The sequence below is a fragment of the Nematolebias whitei genome, chromosome 18 (assembly GCF_014905685.2).
Source record: "Nematolebias whitei isolate Nwh7 chromosome 18, NemWhi1, whole genome shotgun sequence".
Classification (NCBI taxonomy): Eukaryota; Metazoa; Chordata; class Actinopteri; order Cyprinodontiformes; family Rivulidae; genus Nematolebias; species Nematolebias whitei.
Window position 1 is genome coordinate 40,512,871 of NC_056515.1, and position 12,673 is coordinate 40,525,543.

The following is a 12,673-nucleotide window of genomic DNA, read 5'->3' on the forward strand; positions in this document are numbered from 1 at the left end:
ATTTATTGTACCAAACCTCTGAGGCTCGCACCACAGCTGGATTTATTGTACCAAACCTCTGAGGCTCACACCACAGCTGGATTTATTGTACCTAACCTCTGAGGCTCGCACCACAGCTGGATTCATACTGAGATTAAACAACAAGGTGGACATGATTTACTAGAGTGTGACGGTACGCCTGAGTCACGGTTCGGTACGAGTCAGACAATGACAAGAATCAAATGCTAGTTCTATTCATTCTTTTTATTTCTATAGACAATGATTCTCCCAGAAGCAGAAACAAAAACAATCATAAAAAAGTATGTTTGTATCAAAGTTTTCTTTTCTCTTTGTTTGTTTGTAGTTTTGGACATGAATGTTTTTCTGGACTGGAACTGAACAAGGAATTCAAGTAAACCTTAATGTTTTTTGTTCTGGTGGGTAGAAGTTACACCGTGGAGAAGAACAGACCGTTTCTTTAAGAGAGGGGGTGGCCAAAGGTGGCCTTGACCACTTTAGATTAATTTTTGGCCACCCCAATCATTTGAGGAAACTATACTTGTAAATTAAATTCAGTTCAATTCAGTTTATTTATAAAGGACCAAGTCACAACAGAATCGTCTCAGGGACTGAACAGAAACATTCAAATATAAAATAACAATTTAACAGAAACATTAATATATAAAAATAATAATTGAACAGAAACATTCATGTATAAAATAATAATTTAACAGAAACATTAATATATAAAAATAATAATTGAACAGAAACATTCATGTATAAAATAATAATTGAACATTATTTATCTGAGGAGCAGCTTTGAGTTTAACTCCATCACTGAACTCTCATGTTGAACAAGCATGAAGGCGACAGTGGAAAGAAAAACTCCCTCATGAGGAAGAAACCTTTAGCAGAACCAGGATCAGGACTAGAGGACCATCTGCTTCGACCGGCTGGGTTTGGTAGGAATAGATACACAATGGCAGGTCCAGAATCACATGTTGAGATAGAAATAGTATCAAATGAAAACTATTCAATTTTAACAATCCATTTAAGGAAATGAGGTCAATTAGTCCTCCAGTAGTCTAAGTCTATAGCAGCATAACAAGCCGACCCTAACTATAGGATTTATCCAAAAGGAAAGTCTTAATCCCAGTCTTCAAACTGGACAATGTGTCAGCCTCACGGACAGAAACTGGAAGTTGGTTCCACAAGAGAGGAGCCTGAGAACTGAAAGATCTTCCTCCCATTCTGCTGCTGGAAACTCTAGGAACCACAAGTAAACCAGCAGTCTGACAGCAAAGTGCTCTGTTAGGAAAATATGGAACAATAAGATCTGTAATATAAGATGGAGCTAGGTTGTTGAGAGCTTTGTAGGTTTAAGCAAAAATAAAACTAGAAATGATAGTTTCCTCAAATGACGGGGTAATCAGTTTACTTTTATTAATCTTTATGTTACCAGAAGAAACTCAGTGAGATTATAATTTTCATTTTCCATCCATCCATCCATCCATCCATCCATCCATCCATCCATCCATCCGTCTGTGCATGTTGTGAGCATGATGACTTGGAAAATAGTTTCCATGCTGGTGTGAGGCTGCGTCTAGACCAAAGAAAGTTCACCATCAAAAACTGGGTTGCCATGTCAAAGTGGATGGATGGATGGATGGATGGATGGAGAGTGGTGCTAGTTCTCCCTCTTCGCTCCATGACGGGGGGGACAATAAAGAACACTCCTCAGGATGAGCGTGGTGACAGATTGTGACCGAGGTATTTATCATCTGGTTTAGTCTAACCAGGTCGAGTCAGGTCCTCTGGACAGATTCTTCTCTGTTGAAACGTTTTGTCTTTTATCCAAAATACTTCTTCAGTCTGACTCGACCTTGTTAGATTCTTCTACCTGGATCTTTCAGCATGCATCAGCCGTCTGGTTTGATTATTTGTCTGAGACATCTGTTCCATGATGGTTCCATAAAAATACATGTACTAATTAAACTTCAGTTTCCTTCCACTTCTCAGTTATGTGCTGCGTTGTGTTGGTCTTTCACATAAAACCAGGTATCATCAAAGTAAAAAATGTAGAAAAGTTAAAGGGGTATAAAGATGTTTTTCAAGGCACGGTAACATTAGTGGAGTATATATACTTTTAAATGTTCTTTCATTGTAGATGTCTCTATGCTTTACTACACACCACAATAATCTGAACAATCACTCTAAAACCACATTTGCTCATGTGAAAATTAATCTTCAAGAAGGAGAAGTCCTCCAAAAGAGTTATTAGAAAACTGCATGAGCTCAACGTTTGCAGGTTAACAGAACAACTTGTCGTCAACTTTACTTTTTAAAATACTTTTCAAATGCAGCTTCCCCTCGTTCACATATATTGATTTCAACATATGAAATATACTGTACCAAATGATTTCTAGACAATAGCTTTACAAAATCATCCAGCTGTTTTTACAAGATGTTCAATTTTACCCACCAGGGACAATGGTGGAGCCAGGGGGTGGCTGATGGTGGCCTTGGCCTCCATGGATTAAACTTTAGGCCACCCCAGTCATTTGAGGCAACTATATTTTTAAACTATGTAAAAATTAAAAAGCAAAGCGCAATGATTGGGGTGGCCAGTTTACATATTTTTAGATCGTCATCTTGGATTTTGATGTGGTAACAATTTTTGGAGGGAACCTTCTTATGCCTAGATGCCGCCGCCCACCTAAATTGAAGTTATCTATCACTTATTTTGTTTAATTATTGTGCTCACAACATCCATGTACAGACGGCTGGACAGAGGTTATTTCCAATTCCCCCTTTTGCTTCAGGACAATCAAAGATAAATTAGACAAAATAAATGTTCTGAGTTTTATGTGGTACATCTGCAAGGCTGAGGGGCTTGAGCTTCTAAGGTTTCTTTCATACCTGACACTGGTGCTGCAGCTTCTTTGTGAGCCGTCCCACGATATAGATCTGAGAGGGAGGGAGGCCAACAGAAGTGTACACAGAGATGTCCTTGTTGGAGCCATACGCTGCAAAGATCCTCATGTGGGCCTAAAACAACACGTCAGATTTATAAAGACTAAAAGCATTCTGCTGCAGCACCGACTCACACTTACTGCTGTTACCTCGCTGATGAGCGTTTTGAGGAAGTTGGTCTTGTGTCTGAGAGGGTCGTGGACCAGTCCGTCACAAAACGAGACAACGCCGTGTGGAAAGTTATGCTGAGAGAGCCAGGCCACCACACGCTGCTTCTGCATGTCAGGACGACCGGTGACATACACAATCAGGTAGCCCAAGTCCTGCCAGAACCTGAATTACAGAGCGGAATGTGAGGTTGTGTGGATAATCTGTCGAGTTAAGAATAAAACGTTTGTACTGCAAGCTTTTAAGGTTGTTGTAATTGAAACTAAAAAATAACTGATCTTTTGGGAGCTCTGGCCAATGATGGATCTAAATCTAATAGGATTCCAGCAACACGTTGACTTTCCCATTTCCAAGTGTCACATTCTGGATCTAACCTGCTGCTCTGGTCTCAACCCAGTCAATGATGGATCCGATGAACTCCCCATAACTGACCATTTGCTCCTCTCCTCTAATATCAGACTCATCCTCTCATCAATTAGGCCTTGCCATGTGACCCCCCCGTTGCATAATGTTCTGTCATGACTGTTGTCCTCCTTCAATCGCTGCCTTAGCGTGGTGGAGGAGGTTGTGCGCCTGAATGATCCTAGGAGTTCTGCTGTCGGGGACAATTGTAATGGCCCCTGGTAGAGTCTCCCAAGGCAGATTGGTTCTAGGTGACAGACAAAGAGCGATTCAGAAGACTTTTGATGGACAATAAAAACAAGGAGCTCAGTGTCCCTTGCCCAGATGTGGGTTACCGGAGCCCCACCCTGGAGCCAGGACTGGGGAAGGGGCTTGTCGGCGAGCGCCTGGTGAGCAGGTCTCTACCCATGGGGCCCGGTCAGGCTCAGTCCAAACAAGTAACATGGGTTTGCCTTCCTGTGGGCCCACCACCTGCAGGAGGGGCCATGAGTCGGGTGCATGACTCCATGGGCAGTGGCTGAAGGCGGGGGCTTGGCGCTCTGACCCTGGCTTACCAAAGCTGCTCTTGGGACATGGAACATGACCTCTCTGGTGGGTAAGGAGCCTGAGCTTGTGCGTGAGGTTGGGAGGTACAAACTAGATCTAGTTGGGCTCACCTCGACACACGGCATGGACTCTGGAACAAATCTCCCTGACAGGGACTGGACCTTATTCCACTCTGGAGTTGCCCATGGTGATAGGCACCGAGCTGGAGTGGGTCTACTCTTAGCCCCCCAACTTGGTGCCTGTGTGTTGGAGTTTTCTCTGGTAGATGAGAGGGTGGCTTCCCTGCGCGTTAGGGTGGGGGGGGGACAGGCTCTGACTGTTGTTTGTGCCTACGATCCAAATAGCAGTTCAGAGTATCCGGCCTTCTTGGAGTCCTTGGCGGGGTGCTGGAAGGTGCATCAGCTGGGGATTCCTTTATTCTGCTGGGGGACTATTTTGTTATTCTCATCACATGTGGTACATGTGAAGGAACAAAGCTGTGTACACAGGCCGTGTTTCTCAAGGTACACTGTGGGGGGTGCTCCATGAGTACGTGATTGGGGTCCGTTGCTAAGGGCTGTTTGGTCTCTATACAAGCGGTGCAAGAGTTTGGTTCGCATTGCCGGCAGTATGCCGGACCTTTCAGGGTGGAAGCTGGCCTCCACCAGGGCTGCCTGTCGTCATCAATTCTGTTCATAACTTTTATGGACAGAATTTCTCAGTGCAGTCAGAGGGCGGAGTCCAGTTCGGTGGCCTCGGGATTCCATCTTTGCTCTTTGCTGATGATGTGGTCCTGTTGGCATCATCGTGCCGTGATCTTCAGATCTCACTGCAGCGGTTCACAGCTGAGTGTGAAGCAGCTGGGATGAGAACCAGCACCTCCAAATCTGAGGCCATGGTCCTCAGTCAGAAAAGGGTGGATTGTTCTCTTCAGGTTGAGGGTGAGGTTCTGCCTCAAGTTCAAGTATCTCAGGGTTTTGCTCACAGTGAAAGAAGAACGGAGCGTGAGATTGACAGATGGATTGGTGCAGTGTCTGCAGTTTTGTGGACTCTGTGCCGGTTCGTTGTGGCAAAGACGGAGCTGAGCTGTAAGACAAAGCTCTCTGTTTACTGGTCGGTCTACGTTCCTCCCCTCACCTCTGGTCATGAACTCTGGTAGAGACTGAAAGAATGAGATCATGGATCCAGGAGGTTGAAATGAGTTTCCTCTGCAGGAGCTGGACTCTCCCTCAGAGACAGGGTGAGAAGTTCAGTTATCAGGAGAGACTCGGAGGAGAACCACTGCTCCTCCACATCCAGAGGAGACAGTTGAGGTGGTTTGGGCATCTGGTAAGGATGCTCCCTGGGTGCCTCCATTGGGAGGTGCTTCGGGCATGTCCGACTGGGAGGAGACCCCAGGGAAGACCCAGGATACGCTGGAGAGACTATGTTTCTCGAATGGCCTGGGAACACCTTGGAATCTTCCCAGAAGATCTGGAAGAGGTAGCTGTGGAGAGAGAAGTCTGGACCTCCCTGCTCAAGATGCTGCCCCTGAGACCTGACTTTGGACCAATCGGAAGATGATGGATGGATGATTGTTGTTGTGAACTGGCACTGAACAGTATTATGAATAAACTGAAGTGAATACGATGCGTTAAGTGTTTTACTTACCGCACCACATCCACAGCTCCAGCTCGAACTTTGGGGTCACTTCCCATTATGGACACACTGGCAGCAAATGATCCATCAATGCTGAAAACCACAAACTCTGTCCCTTTGGGTACGACTGTAAGATGACTGTCAGCATATGTATGGTCACCTCTGTTACAGAACAAACCAAGTAAAGCAGCAGAGATTAAGAAAAAGAGCACTGGCTGTTTTGGAGGAGAAGGGATGAGGGTTTTGAAAACAGCAAACCTGACAACCATTTTGACCGGATACACTCCGATACCCAGCCGTTTGCTCTCCGGGATCACGTAAGAAACACGCCCACTGCTGTTCGTAAGCTCTGTGTGAAAGTACACCCACTCTCCAGAGGGAGGCTGGGTCATGATGTGAATGTCAATCTGCAGAAGAATTACACGTTTCAGTGCTTCATTCCCTCTGTGAACAGTTATTACATACAGTAATGACTCAGTCTGCACCTTCTCTCCAGTGAGAGTGACCATGTCCAAAGGGCCATACATGAACCGTCCGGTCACTGTCTGCACCCCGTCCTCCGTGAACACGGCATCATTCGCACGGTGGTTAGCGGTCACGTTCTGGGAAAAAAACATAATGGATTGTTCCAAAGAATTAATAAACAAGCAACGTCACCCCTCGGTGAAAGATTGGAACAGTGACTGGTTGTAGTTGTTCAGATGAATGGTTTTCTGGACTGAAGTTGAACAGTTTGCTCAAATGACCGGGGCGGCCGAAGATTAACCTACGGTGGCCAAGGCCACCGTGCATTGTCTGGAGAAATGTTGAAGCATTTAAATGAAAAAATATCAAGTGGACTGTACTTATACAGCTCCTTTCTATCTAATCAAGATACTCAAAGCTCTTTACAACACAATCTGTGCCCTCATTTACCCAACAGCACTCTACTACACAACAAAAAGGGTTCAACCAGTTTCTTTACACACACATTCATACAGGTCTCTCTTGTAAATGAGTCCCCGAGGCTCAATGGGATTAACCTGAAGAAATAAAGGTTGAATGAATGAAAAAGGTTGGCTTGAACACAGCAGTGAAGGCTGCCTATGGGACAGATCTGGTTGACAGGCCGCAGACTGATGAAGTCTTCTGGATGGAAGACAAAACGTTTCTCCCTTAAAGAAACTGGTCCAGATGAAATTATTTAACCTTTTTTTGTTATATACCTGGATGATTGAGCCTGCAAACCTTATGTTGTTTAAGACATAATTAAAGAACAGAATTGGTTTCTATTCTGGCAGTATTAATTGCCTGGTGTCCCTGAACAAGTACAAAATAAATACATGTGCATAGTTTTGCCACAGTTGTTACAGGAATCATTTTGGTTGATAAGTTTATTCATGAGTTGGGATTTACGTGTTGACACTTGCAAGACCCACAAAGAACATCACTACGTCTGAACTGATCACCTTTATTCTCCATTCCTAACATTGTTTGATGGAAATGAATTAAAACAAACGGAAATCTCACTCGAATTTTGACGTGAGTCCTCTTACGAAGCCACTTTTCTCGAGGTATGGACGGAGTGAATTCAGACACCTCTTTGCCATCCAGCTCCAAAATACCGGAGTTCTCATGTCTCATCACCTGCAGGAGCCAAAAGAAGATTACATTGAAGAAATAATTAGGAACATTAAATTATATCTCTGCTTCATGCTTGGGCATATTCCACAACTATAAAACAGAGCTGGGCCAAAGGTGAAAATCATGAATTCTCTAGAGAATAATGTTTTTTGTGGCATATATAAATGTAAAGTAGCAGACAAGATTACCAGTAAACATTAAATTTCTGACTGCTGATGGATTTGAAAACTAAATATTTAAAAATGTAATTTCTATTAAATAGGATGTGAACATCTCAAAAACACAATCCTCTTAATGCATGTAGGAAACGTAAAAAATAAATAAATTAATACGAAACGGCAGCTCTAGAGTGATACTGCAGGAAGAAGGTGCAACGCAGGAAGAAAGGCAAGGCAGCAGTTTGTGTGCTGCGGTGGCAAACAGCCAGGGCGTTACAGACCCACTTTTATTATTTCTTCTTTCGGCTGCTCCTTCGTCTTCAGGGGTCGCCTCAGTGAACACAAAGACTTGGCTTTACACTGGATGTCCTTCCTGACTCAACCACAGACACTGAGCTACCACAGCCTCTGTGTGGAGCACAGCTCCATCTAGGACACCCAGGGGAGCAGATGGTGGGGGCTAAGGGCCTTGCTCAAGGGCCCAGAGTGGGGCGAATAAGGGTGGAGACAGGTGTAGGTGTTTGACCTTTCCCACGTTTTGATGCTGCCGGTCAGGGGAGTCGAACCAGCAACCTTCCAATCACAGGCCCACCTTCTGTAACCTCTGCACCACCACTCTCCACTTTAGAGACTCAATGACAGCTCAAGTATATATATTAAATGTAGGAAAAGTAATATTTTGATCACTTATTGTGGAAAAAGTGATTCCCATAACAACCAGGTGTAGGCTTCATCAGGTTTATTACAAATCTTTGGAGAACAGCCAGAAATCACAGAAGATCAATGCTTTTACAAGTTGACACTTATCAATGCCTTCATCTGTCCGAGGTTCTGACCCGTTCAGACCCGTTCTGACTTCCTGAACAGAAAAACATGAGTTTTGTAGAAACTTCCAGCTGCAGCCCCTCCCTGCCCTGTCTGACACGGTGAGTGCAAATCATACACACTCCCTCGACACACTTTCATTAAATAAAATTATCTGCTCGCTTGTTTACAATCTTTCTGTGATTTCAGTCCAGGTGGAGAATGTGAAATTATGAGTTGAAACCCACCAAATCAAACATTCTGTATATTGCGCTGGCAAAGGGTAAATGGTGGAAATCGTACCAGATTCTATTCAAACTAAATGCATGGTTTGATCAGTCAACTAGATTTAGAGCTGTGGGCATGATGATTACTTTACATGAAATGTACAGCTGGTTCGCTGCCTTCAGCTACAAGAAGAGAAGTGATATGGAACAGAAATTATTTTTTCAAGGCAACTGCTCAACAACAACTACTTTAACAAGAATACTGCACTGTACTGCATTATGTGCCTACATGTCTATCAACTGTTGTTCAGTTATCTTGAGCATGTCAGACGTTATGGTCTGAACAAGATAAGATCTTGTATAACCTTGATTTGTGACCTTGACGTTGCAGCCATTGGTACTGCAATATTAGGCTAGATGTGTTAGCACTCAGAGTCATGTTGAGGATGACTCTCAGCTACTTCAACATCAGACCTTACCAACAAACGCACAGAGACATGAGCAAAACATTACCGCTCTTTAGCCTTTGGCATCAGGCAAAAAATACATTTATTTCTGATCACAGTATTGATGGGCTTAAATGTTGCATGCTGGATTGTTATCAGCCACTGTTTAATGTACAAACCTGTCTGAGCAGGAACGAGACGACGTCTGTGGACTCCCAGTACGAGGCGTGGAAGAGATGAGGCAGAGCCACCGTTGGAAATGCTGTAAGAGCATCAGGACAGTACAGAGCGTAGTCCATCCTCTTACTGCCCCACCAGTGAGAGGCGACTGTGGCATTGGAGACAACAAACAATCAGAGCTTTCAGGATTTGTGATCTTTGATGTCAGGATGTGAGTGGGCTCTCTGAGTAATAAATGTACACAGGTTTGAAGCACACACTTCAGTCTCTGGACAAGACTTGTGCCGTTCGGTCCCCAGTCGCGATACGAAGAGGGGGAATTGGAAAAACTCCCGGTCCGTCTGTGCTGTGAACATAACTTGAACAACTAGAAGCACTCGGAGAGCGCACACCTCCACCAAGACGCTTGGCTCACTCATGCACTAACATCTTGTGCACAGACAGACAAGAATCTATTAAAACAATTCCTGGATCCGGTTGGTAATCAATCCATCCATCCATCCATCCATCCATCCATCCATCCATCCATCCACCCCTCCCTCCGTTTGTTCGTCCATCCTCTAGTTCTGGACTCAGGTCTGGGGGCAGCATCTTGAGCAGGGAGGTCCAGACATCTCTCTCCACAGCCTCTTCCAGCTCTTCTGGGAGGACTCCAAGGTGTTCCCAGACCAACACAGAGACGTAGTCTCTCCAGCGTGTCCTGGGTCTTCCCCGGGGTCTCCTCCCAGTCGGACATGCCTGACGCACCTCCCTAGGGAGGCACCCAGGGAGCATCCTTACCAGATGTCTGAACCACCTCAACTGTCTCCTCTGGATGTGGAGGAGCAGCAGTTCTCCTCCGAGTCTCTCCTGATAACTGAACTTCTCACCCTGTCTCTAAGGGAGAGTCCAGCTCCTGCAGAGGAAACTCATTTCAACCTCCTGGATCCACGATCTCATTCTTTCAGTCTCTACCAGAGTTCATGACCAGAGGTGAGGGGAGGAACGTAGACTGACCAGTAAACAGAGAGCTTTGTCTTACAGCTCAGCTCCCTCTTCACCATAAAAGCACCAACACAATTTTATCATTAGTTTTTTTGTAACAACCTCTACATTTCCTAAAAAATTATGAAAATCCATTCATAACTTTTTGAGCAATCTTGTGCACAGATGGACCGACAGACAAACCAGAAACATAACCTCCATAAACGAGGTTCTGACTTCACTTTTGGTATATGGCTGCATTTAGACTTAAGACAGGCCACCTTAGAAAATTGAGCTGCAACAGCAAAATCCAAGATGGCTGCCACCATAAATGTGCATACGCTACCCTCATGAGTTGAATATCATGAAAATAAGCAATGTGGTGCGGCCACGTCTAGGCATAAGAAATGTCACCATCAAAAATTGGGTTGCCATTTCTAAATCCAAGATGGCCACCAATATGGGTGGCCATCTTGGGCCAGATGGTGGCCCAATTAATGGCCACCAGATTCTGGCTGTTTTGCATATACCTCAGTGATTAAAGGAAACTACGCTTTCTAGGTATCCTGATGCATGCTCAATAATCCAGGTAGAAAAATCAAAAAAAGTTAAATCTGGTCCTCTGGACATTCAAAAAACAAAACAAAGCAAAACAAGAAAAATGTAGAAACAGTTCTACATTTTTTTGTTTTGCTTTGTTTTGTTTTATGAATGTCCAGAGGACCAGATTTAACTTTTTTAGATATGCTTTCTAGGGTTTTTTATTGCTTAACAGTATAGTTTCTTCAAATAATTGGGGTGGCTGAAGATTAATCTATGGTGGCCACCACTGGTCACCCCCTGGCGCCGCCGTTGCACCTGGTAGTGGATAAAACTGCTCCCTCCAATTAACAGCATCTGTCACTTTTTGCTGCTTCGGACAAGAAAAAAAAACCTCTATTCTTATACTCAGCACAACTCCTACCCACTTGAATATCGGCACCATAAACACTTAGCTTTACTTTCACTCCCTGTTATGTTATGTTGTGTGCCGTCCAGAAAAACATTCATATTGAAAACCTCAAACTTCCTAAATTCTAATCTCTCAGCATCAGCGACAGGGGACATTGGCGGATCACTTGTTTTCTTTAGTTTAAGCCATGAGACTTAGCCATGAGTTGAGTTGTGCAAGAAGAACCGGAGTCTTTCATGTAAATTCTAACAACAGGTCTACTGAGGAAGACTATCTGAGACAGGAGCCAGAAGACGAGGGACACGGAACAGGACACGAGGACAGAGCCTAGCATCCTTCACTCGTCCTCCTACAACTCTCAGGTTACCTTGCTTTCTGTTCTTCAGCACGGATGACTGGGGCACCAAGCTGATGTCCGTGATGTCAAATGTGACATTAGTGAGGTCAGAGGTTACATCAGAGCTAATGTCCGAGCTGTGCTCAGACTCCACACCGTCGGGTCTGGGAAACACCCGATGGGTTCTGCTGCAGGAGCGAATGCTTGGGCTCCGACAGGTAAACCTACAGTACGGTAGAGGGAGCTGTGACAGCAGGCGGGGCCGTTTATTGTGACTTACATCACATTTGTTTGCTGGAGTGGGGGCGTGTGGAGGGAGGAAATTAGAATGAACACATACACAGTCAGTTTTAAGACCAAAACTGTGGTCAGTACGAAGGGGTCAAATGTCGTCTTACTTGTGGCGATGTTGGTCGCTGTGAAAGAGTCGGCTAAGCCCGATGCCTGGCTGGTTATGCTGGCCTCACTAGCCCTGCGATGGCAACGAAGATGGTGAACACCTGGGGACGTGGAGGTTGGGCACTGTGCATCAACCATATGGGACTGAGGAGTTTCAGCTGAAAAAAAACAACAACAAAATAATAATAAATGGTTAAGCTGGAAAAAAAATGCCCCAAATCCAACATTTTGTGCATTCTTGCGCCCCAAATCAGTTTGGATGTGATAAATTCACGTGTTTCAAATCTGTCCCTGTTCATTTTCATTTGTGGTAGTTTCAGAGAGTTTTTGGTCAAAGGTTATGAATGTTTTTCTTGTGCTTTGTTATTACAGCTGAGAACATTTTCCCTTCTGCCCTGAGAACAAGCGACACGATCGTCTCCCAAAACACCCGAATTGTCTCTCTCTTATCTCGAACTGAAGGGACGCCCGTGCACCGTATTTGTGAAGACAAGGAGTGCCATGTGAGGGTGCAGCTGGGTTCAAGGACACCCACTGCACTATGTTGAACTCTGCTGAGATGATAATGTTATAAAAGATAACACGACTCATTTCTGTGACTGGGCTTCATGCGTATACATGTATGTATGTTCATGTATGCCTAGATGCAACCATACGCCAAAATGGAAGTCAGCACCTCACTTATTTTTTAAGTTTATGTTCACAACATCCATGTATGGACGAACGGACGGATGGTATTTCCAATTCCCCCTCTTCGCTCTGTGCTGTGACACAGGACAATAAACTAGGTGAAAGCCTAGAAAGCTGTTTTTTAAAATGTTTTAGAACTTTTTATTAACAACATATAAAGACAGAACACCGCTGCTGCTGTGGCTGCCAGTTCTCTCTCTCTTTTTTTT

At 44.4% G+C, this 12,673-nt stretch overlaps 1 protein-coding gene across 1 annotated transcript in view; it reads right to left on the bottom strand.

The window, feature by feature from the left end:
- Positions 1 to 12,673, bottom strand: part of LOC119424597 (membrane-associated phosphatidylinositol transfer protein 2) — a 37,548-nt gene that overhangs the window by 2,638 nt on the left and 22,237 nt on the right. Inside the window, exons 13-21 of the mRNA XM_037692085.1 lie at positions 11,774 to 11,932; positions 11,406 to 11,669; positions 9,123 to 9,271; positions 7,195 to 7,311; positions 6,171 to 6,287; positions 5,944 to 6,092; positions 5,698 to 5,847; positions 3,102 to 3,285; positions 2,899 to 3,027 (exon numbers count right to left, since the gene is read on the bottom strand). Of these exons, the coding sequence (XP_037548013.1) occupies positions 2,899 to 3,027; positions 3,102 to 3,285; positions 5,698 to 5,847; positions 5,944 to 6,092; positions 6,171 to 6,287; positions 7,195 to 7,311; positions 9,123 to 9,271; positions 11,406 to 11,669; positions 11,774 to 11,932 (1,418 nt within the window). The remainder of the gene's footprint in view (positions 1 to 2,898; positions 3,028 to 3,101; positions 3,286 to 5,697; positions 5,848 to 5,943; positions 6,093 to 6,170; positions 6,288 to 7,194; positions 7,312 to 9,122; positions 9,272 to 11,405; positions 11,670 to 11,773; positions 11,933 to 12,673) is intronic.